Source organism: Xiphophorus couchianus, chromosome 2, assembly GCF_001444195.1.
Source record: "Xiphophorus couchianus chromosome 2, X_couchianus-1.0, whole genome shotgun sequence".
Lineage (NCBI taxonomy): Eukaryota > Metazoa > Chordata > Actinopteri > Cyprinodontiformes > Poeciliidae > Xiphophorus > Xiphophorus couchianus.
Window position 1 is genome coordinate 19,672,314 of NC_040229.1, and position 16,116 is coordinate 19,688,429.

At 40.0% G+C, this 16,116-nt stretch overlaps 2 protein-coding genes across 3 annotated transcripts; one reads left to right on the plus strand and one right to left on the minus strand.

Moving 5' to 3' along the window:
- Nucleotides 1-1,205: 1,205 nt before the first annotated feature.
- Nucleotides 1,206-4,579, minus strand: ascl1b (achaete-scute family bHLH transcription factor 1b). Its single transcript, XM_028003272.1, has one exon. The coding sequence runs from the start codon at nt 2,547-2,549 to the stop codon at nt 1,947-1,949; it is 603 nt and encodes a 200-aa protein (XP_027859073.1). The 5' UTR covers nt 2,550-4,579; the 3' UTR covers nt 1,206-1,946.
- A 6,958-nt stretch (nt 4,580-11,537) lies between these two features.
- On the plus strand, nt 11,538-15,096 carry irf7 (interferon regulatory factor 7). 2 transcript variants are annotated; one of them, XM_028003097.1, is made up of 10 exons: nt 11,538-11,646; nt 11,894-12,047; nt 12,339-12,510; nt 12,594-12,694; nt 12,800-12,851; nt 12,948-13,052; nt 13,144-13,349; nt 13,878-14,079; nt 14,191-14,306; nt 14,385-15,096. In XM_028003097.1, exons 1-10 carry the CDS (start codon nt 11,639-11,641, stop codon nt 14,589-14,591), a joined length of 1,323 nt encoding a protein of 440 aa, XP_027858898.1. In that variant the 5' UTR covers nt 11,538-11,638; the 3' UTR covers nt 14,592-15,096. The 2 variants fall into 2 exon arrangements, with proteins under 2 accessions (XP_027858898.1, XP_027858907.1); XM_028003106.1 differs by having other exon boundaries at nt 13,147-13,349.
- Nucleotides 15,097-16,116: the final 1,020 nt, after the last annotated feature.

Genomic DNA, 16,116 nt, shown 5'->3' on the forward strand with positions numbered 1-16,116 from the left:
AAGTAAAATTTGTCACAATACGGGATTCAAAGTAACTATTCCGGGGTTGACTTGTGCACTCAATTACAACATTCAACTCATTTCAATTCCAAACTCATGTGTAAACTTTAGGAAACTTTGTACATTTAAAGTAACACTTTTGACTGCCACAATCATAATTATGACGTGCAAATTCCTAATTGTAGTTCCAGTCATATTTTGTCATTTCAAGCTCATAACAGATATCATCCATTATCATAACTCTGATTTTACAGTCTTCTGAGATTCTGAGTTAATGTTTTTTCATAATCATGAGATTCATTTTAACATTGAAAGTTATTCCATCAGTCCCATCGTAATTTCACCTTGAGACTGAGATATTCAGTCAGAATTATAAGTCACAAATATTACACTATCAAAATTATGAGAAAGTTCAATTTATCTCTATCGCTTTGAAAGTGGAGACTTGTCCATATCCAGGTGAAAGGAATCCTCTTTCATTCTATTTCTGCCTCCCTGAATTAAGCTTCGGGTGTTTGTTTACCACAGAAGATCTTCCATAATTCGCATAATGAGGCGCAAAAGATACGCACAATGGCGCTCACAATGGGGTGTTGTGCTCCCCATTTTGGTAGGAGACGGGCTTCTTGATTGGCTTGTGTGCTCCGTGAAAAACACAGTCGGGGATACAAGCAGCCTTACAACCCCAGGTTTTATTTAGATTGATCTCAATCGGGCAATAAGAATTTTGACCCGCCTTATTGTCTCGCTGACTTTCCCCGAGCTATATTTCAAAGTGTCTATATGCCCTTTGAGTGAAATGAATTGCAGCCCCCACCTTCGCCTCTCCATCCTCTCCCTCCGCCCCAGGCACTCTGAGCTATTATTGGTGTATGCAAAAGAAAACAATACGATGCATGAAACGTAATATTAATCTCCCCGCCTTGAATGCGGACAAAGCGCCGTGGAAGGTGCGCGTCAATAATGGTTATTGAGTGCTCACCCAGCTGCGCAATTTTCCCCGTGTGCACAACCAAGTCGGGAAAAGGTCACGCATGGGGCTTTGAATAGAGGAGAAGCTCCCTATAGTTTGCTCAATTACCGTCCAGCACACTTGTCTCCCCCTCTCTCTCCTTCACACACACACACACACACACACGCACACACACGCACACACACCCAAGATAAAGAGAATAACCAGCACAATGCAAAGACATAATATAAATAGGTTTAACTTTATTTTTTTTTAAAAACTTGTTTTACACAAAATATATCTGTTAAAATCGAATATTTACATTTTCGACTACGAGAAACAAGTGCACACATCAATAAAGGTTCTCTATCAAAAAGAAGAAAAACACTACAATCGGTCACAGGTAGTCATACGCGTCACACATGCCATACCTGACAGCTGCTTCTCAGGGCAACAACGCTGTCAGAAAAAGTGGCAGTAATAACATTTTTTTTTGTTTGGCTCATTGTACAAAAATAATGTCTCCCTGTTAAAACATTTTGTCCTATGTTACAGTGTTACGAAATGTAAGCTACTACGTCATAACTGAAAAAAGTCCGTTGACGCGTCATCTTCCAGGAGGGGGAAAAAAAGTGCAGCAGGTGAGGAAGGCAGTCCGTGTTTCCTGGAGGAATTTCAGCACCGTCTCTGCACTTATCCTGCTCCGTCGCAGCTTAATTGCACTTAATCAAACAGCGTCAACATTTTCACGCGTCAGTGTGAGTCCAGCTCCTCTCTTTCTTTCGGGGGAGGGAGAGAAGGGGAAGGTGGCCGCTATTTATCTGCGACAGGATGCTCCCTCTCTCACTTTCTCACTATTGCTTTGCCTCCTCAGAAGCTTCAAGGGATACAAATCACCTGCAAGCACAGCGCGCAGGCTGAAGAAAGCTGTGTCAGCACTTCTTGCGAGAAGTCCGATTCATGCCAAAAGAGTTTGATTGCGGCGCTGTCGGCGTCAGTATCTGTCAAACCAGGTTGTAAAGTCCAACAGTTCCTGCTCCTCTGAGCTCAGAGGCTCGTAGCCGCCTTCGTCTGACGAGTAGGTGGAGTGAGGCGACTCCGGGTCGGCGGAGTAGCTGTTGGAGAGCGTCGGGGACGGCAGCCCGCACTGGAACGCGGCTGAGACTGCGTCGTGCTCGTCGAGGAGCTGCTGCAGAGCCCTGATGTACTCCACCGCGGACCTGAGCGTCTCTACTTTGCTCATCTTCTTGTTAGCGGCGCCGTTCGGCACGTGCTGACGCAGCGTCTGGAAGCCCATGTTGACCTGCTTGACCCGGTTCCGCTCCCTCTCGTTCCGCCGGGCCACGGCCACGGGTTGCTGTTGTGGAATGGAGTAGCCGAGGCCGTTGAAGCTCAGGCGCCGCTTGCAGCGCAGAAGCTCCGGGGAGCTGGAGCGCTGTCTCTTCAGCACCTTGGTTTTGCTCTGGAAGGCGACTGTCGCGCTGGCGTTCGGGTGCTCTGCGGGTCCCGCTGCGTCCTGGGCCGGTGCGTGCAGACTGATGGTGGCGCGTCCGAAGGTGAATGCTGTCTGCGTAGTGGTGATGGTCGCAGTTTCCATCTCGCTGACAGAGCTTCTAACGTGATGAATTCAGAGAGTAAGTGAGTGGGTTGGCAGTGTTCAGCTCTCGTGTCCTTCGCGTGGGGACCGTGTGGCTAACTCTCGTCCAACTCTCTCTTGACTGCTTACACTCCACGAGCCGATCTGACCCAAACTTTGGCAGCACTCCTCTTTTTCAACACGCGCCCCAGCACGCACCCCACCCACACCCCTCTTTTTGGGGAGACGCACGCTTTTCGTGGCGATGCCCCGCCCCCGCTGTGTGATTCTCCAGCAAGCCCGACTCCCCCTCGGGCCAGGCGCGTGGCTCAGGGAGCTCAATAAACAATCCCGAGCTTTCACTGCGCCGGGAGCACGCGCTGGGCTCATTTACATTCCAATGTCTTCAACTTGAAGGCCCATTGGTCGATTCAAACGGCCTGCAACCGTGCGAAAAGAAAGAAAGGGAGAAAAATAATACAGACAGAAAGAAGAAAAAGAGTGGGGAATAAAAGGAAAAAGTGCATAGTTTGGTTCTTTGAAATGCCTTTTGAATCCAACATTGTAACTCTGGCACGTCTTCAAATTATCAGTGCCTCCACCCCCACCGCCGCCACCTCCTGAAGCTATTTACAATCGTAAATACCAAGGACGCTCACTGTCGTATCTAGGCGACAAATTTGCAAAGAGAAAATAAGTTGCAAGCGTGTCTCAAAAACGCAAAAAAAATAATAAGGTGACGAAGCTAGCATGAGGAGAAGCTCATCAAAACATCAAATTAACTGTATGTAGGTCAAATAAAGCTGTGACCTCTCTATTCAAAGCAAGTCCAGCTGAATTCAAAAAAGCTGTAAAAAGGTTTTCGAAAAAACCCAGTTCTGAAGTCCGGTGATGTGGAATTTCAGCACCACATATCACTGGACAGTGGAAGGGCAAAAAAAATCATCTGCAAGTTTTTCTCGCTTGACTTCAAAATGTGTCCATTCCCTAATTATTGTATGTTTTTGTTGTTGTTGTTGTTGTTGCTGTTGTTGGGTTTTTTTACTCTTCAAGTGTCGTCATACAACATCCAAGAAACCTGTTGTTTATGCTTAAAAGTCTCTGGCGCAAAAAATCACTGCAGGAAGTCAGCATGGAAGCGCAACAGCTCTACACTCAAAAAATAAAAATGTCTCTGACACCCTCTGGTGGATTGAAAGAGACATTACACATTATAACTCAATTCGAAGTGAAATGAATTCTAGACCCATGAATCTCAAAGGGTGGTGGTTTAACTGGACTAGAAACATATATACGAAATATTTATACCTGTTGCTCGTTGTTATTTCGTCTCCCCAGGTCTATTAATGTCAGGTGTAAAAGTGAAACCAAGACAACAGTCACTGTTCAACTTCACAATCAACCAGAATTTACTAAAACAACCAAATGGATAAAATCGGACCAACATCTCAATATGATCATCAGAACCCAAAGCCACAAAGAAGAAATTATCTTAGAAAAATGCAAAAATGCAAAGACGCGTCTACGGAGAGCGCTGTGGTGGACAAGAAAAACAGTCACACGCCAGCGATCTGACTAGCTGTTTTATCTCAATTATTTTTTTATCAAAGTACGTCAAGGCGGGTTTTTTGCTGCCTGATGCATTCTGACATACTGTGGTCTCTGCCTGTGTGCAAACAGCCCGTAATGACATGTTTGCACGCCAGAGACCATGCAGGTGCTACTAAGGTCAAGGGATGAATCTATCCACTGTCCAAGCCATCCTCCCCATGTGCTTTCCCATGGTCTGAACAATAGATGTGCTTATTTCACATCTATTGTGACAACATGGAACATTTAGAACATTTCCCATATCTGAAGTTGATCAACTATCCGTGTTTTTTCATCCTTTCAAACTGCTTCAAACTGGTTCCTGCGTCCACAACAAAGCTCCCCTGACCTCTCCTCTGACCCAGGACACTAAACAGCAGATTTTGATTGCAAAAATTACCACACGTTTCATATAAAATCTTCAAACTCATTTAAAACACACATGAGCAATTTCAATACTAAAACATTTATTACACTCAATATTTTCTGATTATTTTTTCTGCTTCTTTGGTTATAATGAACCAGAACGTTTTTCAGATGAATATATGACTTTTACACTCTTAAGAATATAATCTAATATTAAAAACTCTACTACATAGACTAATTTTAATCAAAACGTGAGATTTATATTTAAGAAAAAAATGTTCTACTGATTAAGTTATCTATTGATTAAACCATGAGTCTAAATCAAATTTAGGCCTATACTCAAAAAAATAATATTTCAATATGCGCTAAGTTAAATATCATTAAAACTAGCATAATTAAACTATTATTTCCAGCAACACACATATACATATACACACACATGTTTGCGTGGTTATCTTTGTGGGGACTTTCCATTGACTTCCATTCATTTCTACAGCCTAAACCTAGCCTTAGCCTTTCCCTAATCATTACATACCTATCCCTAACCAAAACTCAATTCACACCTTAGTCCTAAATCTAACCCCTGAATGAAAAACAGTATCTCCCCTTGTGGGGACTAGGCTTCGGTCCCCACAAGGAGCAGTGGGTCCCCACAACATAGTATGTGTCAGGAAAATGGTCCCCAGGAGGTATTACAAACAAACGCACATATACACAAAGGTATTAAAAAGCATTTTCAATGTTTCTTAAGAAAACATTAAGAAATCTCTGTGCTTTCAACTCTTTCAAAGCAATTGTAATAAAATGCTTGTTTGTCATATCTGTGGTATACCATGTATAAATCACGTGTTGAAGAAGTTTTCCCTCACCTTGTCACCACTAGGGGGCACTTAAGGAACTTTCTTGGTGTTGTTCTCTAAGATCATATCTCTTCTGACATTTATTTGAATATTCTGATCACAAGAGAGACAAATGAAACTGAATACTGATATTCCTTTGCAAGTTAAATTTTAAATGACTCTGACAAACCTTACAAATGTTATTAAGCTACCAGAAGGTGTGAATTTCTTAGTTAAAATGTTAGTTTTACTTGTAATTGAATGTTTGCTTTTCACACCTGTTCTTCGCTGTGTCTTCTTGGAGCAACATTCCAGTGTCTTAAGAAATGGTTGATCCTATCTGTTTAAACCGTAAACAGATTGGATCTGTGATGGTAAATATGTCACTATGTGACATATTTACAATAAGTACAGCTTAGTTTCACTTCTGTACAAAAATAGAATCATGAAGCCTGCCAGGCTTGAAGGTACAGGTAAAGGTGTGTCTGTTTACTGGAATTAAGCGGGTTCTATTAGGCAGTTATTGTTTTAGACTGAAGTCTTTAACGATTTGTGAAGAATGTGTTCACACACAGTTTCAGAGACTCACAGGCAGAGCGGAGATTGGCTGACTGAGAATGCGTGGCTCAGTGGGGAATCTGAACATGATAGATGAAGATAGAGCCAATATTAGAAGAGGAATGAATGAAGAATGAGTGTTTTAAAATTCCCTGCAAAAATCCCCTTAAAACTTACAACTGACTGCAGCTGCACAATGAAAGTTTGTCCTCTATGTACTAACTTCCGTGTTTGGTTTTGGCACCATGCAAGCCAGCTTATATCAACATACTTTTTAAAGGATTAGTTTATGTACATGGCACTAATTCAAATCAAATGTTATCTAAGGGTACAAGCAGTTTCAGTTCATATTCAGATACAAAATCAAATCCTGTCAATAAAATTCAAAATCATCAGCCCAATCCAAACATGGGCAGATTAAAATTGTGTTGCACAGATTACATTACACCCAAATTATAATATAATAAAGTTGGATTCAGTTGATCATTTAACACCAGCTGATATAAACTGTATAATGAAGCTCAGCTAACTGTACTGGATGAATCCATCATCCTGCACAAGCATGTGGCCAGAGTGAAACCAGTCTCACTGACTAGGAAGAGATGTCTAGGAAAATAAGGCTCAATATGAAGGACCATCTACCACGACTGGGATTACAGAAAGGGAGATAGAAAACCCCTCACAAAAGAACTGGTCCAATTGTACTTTCTATAGCAAAAGACAAACAAATGGTGCGGAGTATGTTGCAAAAATAGCCTCGACCATTAAATGCACTCTAAACTCACTAGTTTTAGAACAAATTTTAAAATAAATGGCACCATAAAGGCCAAGGAACACAGCAGGGTGGTTAGGAATAAGGTTGTGGAGATATTTGAAGCTAATCTGGATTACAAAACAACTTGTACAGTTTTGATTCTCTCTTGAAGCAATAGTCAATCATCATCTAAAAATGGAGAGGAAGGCAGTTTGCCACAAGCCACACAGAGGACACAGAAAACTTGTAAAAGAATGTGCTCTGGTCAGATGAGCACAAAGTTAAACTTTTTGACCTCCATCAGAAGGCAATGATGGTTTGATTGTACACACCATCATTGCCACAGTAAAACATAGTGGTGGTAGCATTATACTCTGGGATTCCTTTAATTCATCAGCACAAGAGAACCTGGTCAAACAGAATGGGACAATGGATGAAGTTAAAGAAAGAAAAACCCTGGAGGAAAACCTGTGAGAGTCTACAAAAGACTTGAGACTGGACAGACGTTAAACTTGAACATTAAAGTTCATGGTTTCCTTCCGAATGGAGCCAGAGCTCTCTTTAAATAAAGTAAAACAGATATAATTTTCACAATTATGCTCAATCTGGCATTGGCATTTTTGGTTATAATGTGACAAAATGTAGAAAAATTCTATACATTTGTATTCCACTGTGTTAACATTGTGTATGTAGGAAGAAATCTCCATGGGGAAATGCACAAACAGATCTGCAAGACAACTCTGCCGTAGGGTAGAACGAAAATGGCGTAAAACTCAACTTCACGTTCATTATGACGTCTATAAAGAAAGACTACGTAACTATCACTTAACACTAAAACATGCAAGGGAGGCTTTCTTTGCAGATGTCACAAACAAAAACATTAACAATGCTCGAGCTTTATTTGCAACAGTTGACAGGCTCATAAACCCTCCTGTGACGTTACCACCTGAATTTCAATCTAATGCCACCTACAACCAGTTTTCCAGCTTCTTTTCAGAGAAAATTCAAAAAAATCAGAGGATTAATCTGCACATCCACTGTAAAGCCAGTACCAATGCTGTGCCCTAACAAAACAAATACAGGAAAAATGACCCAATTTCAACTACTTAATTATAAAACCCTAGAGGAAATTATAAGTCAATTAAGCTCAAGTTCCTGCCGTCTGGATGTCCTACCCACACATTTCTTTAAGAAAGTCCTGCCTGTTATTGCTACTGATCTGATCCAAATAGTAAACTCATCGCTCTCGTCAGGAGTTTTCCCCCAGGCTTTGAAAACAGCAGTAATCAAACCACTGATAAAAAAGAACAATCTGGACAAATCACTACTGCAGAATTACAGGCCGATCTCCAACCTCCCATTCATCAGCAAAGTTATTGAAAAAGCCGTGTGTAAACAATTAAATAGCTTCCTAATGATAACCAACCGCTTTGACTTCTTCCCGTCTGGTTTTCGTGCTCACCACAGCACAGAGACCGCCCTCGTAAAAGTGTTCAATGATATTCATATAAATACGGACTGTGGGAGAACCACAGTGCTGGTTCTGTTGGACCTCAGTGCAGCTTTTGACACTGTGACCATGACATATTGCTGAATCGACTGGAGAGTTGGGTCGGACTCTCCGGTCCAGTGATTAACTGGTTTGAAACTTACATAAAGAACAGGGATTTCTTTGTTTCAATTTATAAACTTCTCATCAAAGAAGTCAAAGGTCACATGTGGGGTACCCCAAGGTTAAATCCTAGGTCCCCTCTTATTCAATATTTATATTCTCCCACTAGCTCAGGTTATAATGGGAAATAATATTAGCTACCATAACTATGCAGATGATACTCAGCTCTACTTTACGATGTCACCAGGTGACTCAGAGCCCATCCAATCACTGAACAGATGCTAAGAACAGATAAATGTGTGGATGTGCCAAAACTTTCTCCAGCTGAACAGAAACAAAACTGAAGTTATTATTTTTGGACCTAAAGAGGAACGATCTAGAGTCAATGCACAGCTTCAGTTATTAATTCAGTTAAAACTAAAAACCAGCGATCAGGCCCGAAACCTGGGAGTAGTGGTGGACTCTGATCTGAACCTCCAGAGCCACATAAAGACAGTTACAAAGTCGGCCTTCTATCACTTGAAGAACATTTCCAGGATTAAAGGACTAATGTCTCAGCCAGATCTAGAGAAACTCATCCATGCGTTCATCTTCAGTCGTATTGATTATTGCAACAGCGTCTTCACAGGTCTGTCCAACAAATCAATCAAACAGCTGCAGCTGATCCAGAATGCTGCTGCTCGCGTTCTCACTAAAACCAGGAAAATAGAGCACATAACACCAGTTTTAAAGTCCCTACACTGGCTCCCTGTAGCTCAAAGAATAGACTTTAAAATACTGTTGTTAGTTTACAAATCACTGAACGACTTAGCACCACAATACATTAAAGACCTGCTGCTGTTGTATCAACATTCCAGACCTCTCAGGTCTTCCGGTTCTGGTCTGCTCTGCATCCCCAGAACCAGAACCAAACGAGGACAAGCAGCATTCAGCATCTATGCACCACAAATTTGGAGCAAACTTCCAGAAAACTGTAAAATAACTAAAACACTGACTTCCTTTAAATCTCGACTAAAACCCCACCTGTTTAGGATTGTATTTGAAACGTAATCAATTACAAATTTATTGATGGAACCTGACGTAATGTCATGTTTTGACTGTTGATTCTATGTTGCATTGTGTTTCTGTGTTTGATATGATGTAATGCACTTTGAAACGCCTTGCTGCTGAAATGTGCTATGCAAATAAAATTTGATTTTTTTTTTAATGCATAATAAATTAGCATTATGTGGAAGCTGGATCTTATAACAATGCTCCACAACTCCACTGGGGGCTTTTCTCCGCTTGGAGGGGCTGTTTGAATATCGTGCATATTATTTCCAGTGACCAGAAAAATGGAAGTGTTCCTTTATAGAGTTTGTATCGCTTCCCTATTCCTGACACATTTCTAGGCTATTTGTACGTCTGAGAACTCTAGTTCTTACACAGTGAGGTGGAAGTATCTTCTCTTAACGCGACTTGTGGTCAGGACGCAGTGATACATGATACATAGAGGAAGGTGTTTCCCCTCGGATGCAAAATAATAAGATGAAGTGGAGTCGCAGTGGTGACTTTCAGGACATAGGAACCTGACGTCTGACCTTTTCCTCATTTTTGTGCTTGAGTTGTGGAATATAGAGCAAAAAAGAAGCAGTACTATGCTGTGATGAAATTCTAATTCTAGAAAGAGGAAGTGGTGTCCAATTTGAATGAAGGAGCAAAACCAGTTGGTTTTCATGCTGTTTGTCTAAAAACAACTCCCTCTCTCTGATTCAGTCCCATGACAAGTTCACACCTGCATGATTCAGATACTGAAAGTGTCAGGACCACATGAATGTTTAAATGTGTTGTCTGAATTCTGTAGAACTGGGTGGTTTTGTGGCACACCATTTTAGCGAGGATCTAAAGGTACACCTGGTCTATAAAGGTAAAGCTTCTCTTTAAAGCTTTCACCTGAAACTTAATTTTTTTTACTGAGGTGTCACAATCCAGCATCAAATCTGCCTTTAAATTAACATTACATAGTCCAGTTAAATGTTTTAACTTGGATTTTCACACGATTTTATTTGAGGAATCATGTCTTATAGTTGAAACTCAAAACAAATACAGAACTCGGACCTCCAATCTTAAAAATTAAAACCCTGTAAAATCCTACTGTAATTCGAGATAAAGTAAATTCCAGTGGCGCTTTAATGGTTGAAAAAGACAAAGGACAAAGAGCATACTCTGGGACGTGTGGTGATGAAAAAATAGATGACGCAAGGCAATCCCTTAACGTGATGAAACACGATCAGCAAGAAAACTTTCAGTTTCCTATGAAGCAGGGAGCTCGGGCTTTTCCGCATCCGGTGTGTACTGTCTCCACTTCTGAGCGGATGCCACGCCCTTAAAGGGGGGAGTTTATGACAGGCCGTTTTAACATAAAATCAATTTCACCGCACTCACGTTCAAGATATGTGAAGCTGGCTTATGAGTGACCATTAGTAAATTAAGTTATCTCTAACTACATTCTGACTATTATAATTGACGTCAGATTTACTGTTGATTTGTATGGAGGCTTCAATTTACTTTTAGCTTTTCAAAGCCTTTTTAAGTGCATTGTGTTTTGTCGCAAGTGACTAAACAAGAAAATCTTTGCAAATTTCTGAAGCAGTCTTCAAGTGCATGAAGGCATTTTCTGACAACTTTATATGTAGGGCACCCACAATTCTGCAGGCAACTGTTTGGACAGCTCAGTGGCAGCAGGAGGGGTCGACCTTGCAATTGTTAAAAAAAATTATGTTGGAGATAAATTGTAAATCAGTCCAATTTTGCACAACTGCACTGTGGCACACTTGCTGTACATATATTTACATATACATACTGTATCTGCATTTTTTGAATCTTTGCAAGGACTGCTCTAAGTTGCTTTTTATATTGACAGCATGTTATATTTTATTTTTATTTTGTCTACAATTGCTACTCAGTGGTGGTTGTTGTGTGTCTTGTCTCTATGCTGCTGTAACTGCGAAATAATTTCCCTGCTGGGATGAATAAAGTAATTCTATTCTAAATAAAGATGTGTGACCGTGAAATGAGCCATTTGAAATATCTCAAAAGGAATTTTGACTTGTCAAAATGTAGTTGAAAATATTAATCATTATACTCACTAGTCATAATATAAATGTAAATATCTTAACTTACTATTCAGGATAATCAAAATGTAGTTGCGTCAAGTCAAAATGCAGTTTTAGACATCTTGAATGTAATTATAGGCAGACGAAACCGATTTTATGTTAAAATGGCTTGCCATAGCCAAACCCCCTGGTCCACATCACGTCACAGATGTGGGTGTATAAAACTTGCAAAACTACCGAGACGAACTAGTACAGCTGGTAGTACCGTACAGCAATATTAATATCTCTGCGGCACAATGCAAAGGTATGGTGAAACATCTGCTTTTCTGCTCTGGGCATTTGCTATTTTATTTATTTTGAGCTGGTTTATTTATTGGGTATTTTGAACTTGTGATGTTTTCAGTGGAGTCGTTTTTTTTTTTTATGCACACAGTTCATAATAAATGTACCTGCATTATTGCTTTCTCTGCATATTCTCTCACGTCTATGTGTTGGCCCCTTTTGTTAAGTTGCTTCTCTGAACAATACAGATCTGTCGTGTTTCCTCACAGTCCACCCAAGCCTCAGTTTGCCAGTTGGCTGATCGAGCAAGTGGAGACGGGCCAGTACATGGGGCTGTGCTACGTGGATCAAAACAAATTCAGAGTGCCGTGGAAGCACAACTCCAGGAAAGACTGCAACGATGAGGACAGTAAAATATTCCGGGTATGTTTCAGCAGCTTAAGTATTTTTGACAGACAGACTGACGTGTCTGTCTGTCTATATATATATATATATATATATATATATATATATATATATATATATATATATATATATATATATATATATATATATATACAAACACACGGACAGATAGGTATATGCATATAATTAATGTGTGTAAATGAACATATTTAGCCCAGCCTTTTAAGTCCAGACTTAAAAACCTGTTTTTATCTACAATCAAGAGTATTCCTGCTCTGTGTCTGATGCTTTGGATGTGTGTGTCCACAGGCCTGGGCAGTGGCGAGTGGGAAAATCAACGAGTTCCCCAATGACAAGGCCAGATGGAAAACCAACTTCCGCTGTGCTCTTAACAACCTGTCTCAGCGCTTCAAGATGATCACAGATAATTCCAAGAATCAAGACGACCCTCATAAAATCTATGAGATTATGAACACTGACAGTGAGTAGCCATTTGACCTTAGCTGTGGAGAACCTTTGTTTAAGAGAAAATTCAGCAGGATTGTCTTTTTTCTTTAACTGCAGGCAACTATGAAGGTATGCCAATGCAAGAATCCCAGGAGGAATCTGACATGACTCCAGATATATTCAGCCCAATCACGGAGTATTTTCCCACAGGAAATGAGGTGCAGGATTAACTGAAGTGAACTTTCACTTCTGTTAACAAGTTAAATATTCGCAGACAGGCTGGTACTTAAATGGTAACCTTATATTTTGTTCTCCCCATCTAGCACAATCTGCATCAGGACTTCATGGCCCTGGATCTTGGCAACCAATCAGCAGGTAAAACTTATATGTAAAAGACAATACTACATTTGTCAGAGGTGTTTATGTTGAAGATTAAGTAAACAATCTTAAACGATCTTTCATTCTAAACAGAAGAGCAGTTGTGGACACGGCATAATAATCCTGTTCTCAGTTGTCTTACCGCAACTGAGAACCTTCCGCAATATTTACCAGCCGATCAGACGGCCTACAATCAAGGTATGCTTGATAAAAGAGACTAAAAAATGTTTATAATAGCATAAACATTTACAGTGTGACCTTTATTAATTTTATCTCTTCATATTCCAAGCAGTAAATGCTTCTCCGGTGATCAGTTCACCTCAGCCGTCCAGTCTGTACGACCTGGAGATCTCCATCCATTACAGGAAGAAGGAAATGCTGAAGACGACGCTACATACTAACCGTCTTCAGCTCCACTACCACAGCGAGGACCCCAAGTTCAACGCCTCTTATCTCTGCTTTCCTTCCACTGAGAGCCTACTGGACCATAAACAGGTACATCTTTACATTCACTGACACAGCAGTCAATTTGCCATGATTTTATATCCACACTTTACTCTTTTATACCTACAAAGAAATAAGATTAGTCCAATGTTCTTCAAACCATTGTATAAGAGTTTTGATTTCTTTTTGCTAAGCATTGGTTTGAAATGAAGGCAGACTTTTTTTTAAACAATCAAGACAAACTGAAAAGGAAATGTGTTCATTTGAAATTGGATGCCTCATTTGATGTGATTAGTTAAAAGAGAACATTTTCGTTGGCCAGCATCTGTAAATACTTTGTGTTGAGCTTATGTGTTTTAAAATGGAAATCAAGGAAATTTCAAATACAAAAAAGATTCCTGGATTTGAAAGAACTCACAAAGAGCTCCAACGGCTGAAAAACCGCAAGAGCCAGGGTTTCTTTTTATCTGTTATGTGCATGGTTTTCTCCATTATCCATGAGGGAAGGCTAGAACATGCAGTGAGGTCAAACGCAATATAAAGAATTTGTTGTTCTGATTACGTCTTTTTGTGCCTCAGATTGAGTACACCAACCGCATACTGAGCAGCATCCAGCGAGGCCTGCTCTTGGAGGTACATGAGACCGGTATCTATGCCAGGAGGCATGACAACTGCCACGTGTTTGCCAGCACCAGCGACCCCAACGTAGCTCATCCAAACCCCCAAAAATTGCCCAAAAACACAGTGGTGGAGCTCCTCAGTTTTGACAAATATGTTAATGGTTGGTCTGAACTTTCCATCCCTTTCGAATTTTGTAACGTTTCTCATTTCTGTTGGACTTCATTAAGTAAGCACTGACTTAAACCTATCTTCTTCCCATGTGTGTTTCCAGAGCTCAAACATTTCAAGGAGAACAATGGCCGCTCTCCTGAATACACCATCAACATGTGCTTTGGAGAGAAGTTTCCAGAGGGAAAACCGCTGGAAAAGAAGCTTGTCGTTGTGAAAGTAAGACTTTACTGCTTATTCTGTTCGATCCTTCTCCAGTCAGTAAAGTGATTTAACATGCATCCTCTATGCCTACAGGTGGTGCCTCTAATTTGTCGATATCTGCATGACATGGCCCAGATGGAGGGGGCTTCATCTCTTCACAGCGCCAACATCAGCCTGCAGATTTCACACAACAGCCTCTTTGACCTCATCAGCTCTGTGTTTTCTCTACCAGGAGCTGAAGAGCAACTAACCATTGGTGTGCCTTTCATCGATCAGACTGGAAACTTGATTTCTCACTGATCTCTAGTCAAAGTGATAACTGCTGAATAAGTTAAAATGCAGTAAGTTAACTAGCTATTTATAATTAAGGCACGATTAAACACAGCTCATCTCCTTTTCATTTTTTGTTTGCACTATTGAAACACTGACACTTAAACCACTACAAAAGCAGAAAGTCTCCTTAGCTAGTGAACTGTTACAAAATAAACCTATACACAATTACTGTACATCTAAGATTCTCTTTTTACATATATGCTTATTTGTTTTCCAGTGTCCAATTTCAGAAAAATGTTGTATTGGTTTATAGATAAGCTATAATCATGTCTGTTTTATTACCTCTGTAATAAATGTTTGTCTCTTAAGTGCTTGTAAATAGCAAATCATAAGCCTAACTCAATTACAATACAGTTCTACTCCAAAGAGCATATAAACTATGTAAAATGTAAATATATTAGATTATTTTCTATATTTAACAGAATATATTAATAGTTTTCAAATGGTAAAATAAAATAAACTGTCAAGAATCCGTGGTTTTCTTTGTTACTGTACATAAAGTTCAGTCAAACTTTACAATAATGATTTTCAACTCTAAATGTCAGTCTTGTCAATGCAACAAATTTTGAATCAAACATAAATGTGTGTATGTTTGCAATGATTAAATGTTGAAATGGGCAATCTTAAAATAATCATAGAAATAACTTTCATGCCCAGAAAAAAACTGGGCAATGAAATGTGTACTTCACAAGGTGAAGTATGTGCAAGTATGTTCACCTTGTGAAGTACACACCTTCACCTTGTGTGTGAAGTACACACAAGGTACTTCATAAGTCATAAATTAAAATAAAAAAACTAGTTGCATGCATTAAAAACTATAAAAACCTTAAAGCACAATGAGTTGAACAGCCTGACAGCAGAAATAAAAGTTGATTTTCAAACCGTTAGTTGTTGCTTTCACACTTCTGTAATGCCTGCCAGAAGGCAGAAGTGAGAGCAAGTACTGTGAGTTCTGGTTCTGACTTTGTTTTTAGCTCTCTTTGTCTTTGTGACCCAGGTGACATAGACGTTCTGAAGTGAGGAGAGAGAAGTTCCAGAGAGTAATTGTTCAGTTAACTAATCAAGAATCATTCATCTTTGGGTGTCAAACATAATATCCCAGAAGGAGTCTTTTACAAGGAGGCGAGATTGTGGACATAAAAAAAAGTTTATAGAAACTCTCAAAAAAACGATGTGGCCATCATAGGCCAAGAAATGACGTTCAAACTTTCAAAATTCAGTTAAGTGTTTTTTGTTTGTATCTACAATCTAATGTTAATCTATTGTAGTGTAAGGTTCCTGCAGGATTTTATGCCTCTGCTCCTGCATTTGGCAGGTCAAACACTTTTGTCTAGAGACTTGACCATCTCTGAAGTTGAGAGAGACTGAGGTGAGGAAAGCAACAGAGCAACAGGAAGACCTGTATCTGACCTAGTGAGGTCACTTTATTTTGTTCAGTTGTGGTACTGGTTCAGTTCAGGTACTGATTCTGATAGATCAAAGGTCATGCAAT

Bases quoted from the DNA above. Each gene is read 5' to 3' on its own strand.
- ascl1b (XM_028003272.1), bottom strand. From the start codon at position 2,549: ATGGAAACTGCGACCATCACCACTACGCAGACAGCATTCACCTTCGGA.
- irf7 (XM_028003097.1), top strand. The intron at 12,511-12,593 runs GTGAGTAGCCAT...CTTTAACTGCAG, and splicing joins TGAGATTATGAACACTGACA to GCAACTATGAAGGTATGCCA. The intron at 14,080-14,190 runs GTTGGTCTGAAC...GTGTGTTTCCAG, and splicing joins TTTTGACAAATATGTTAATG to AGCTCAAACATTTCAAGGAG.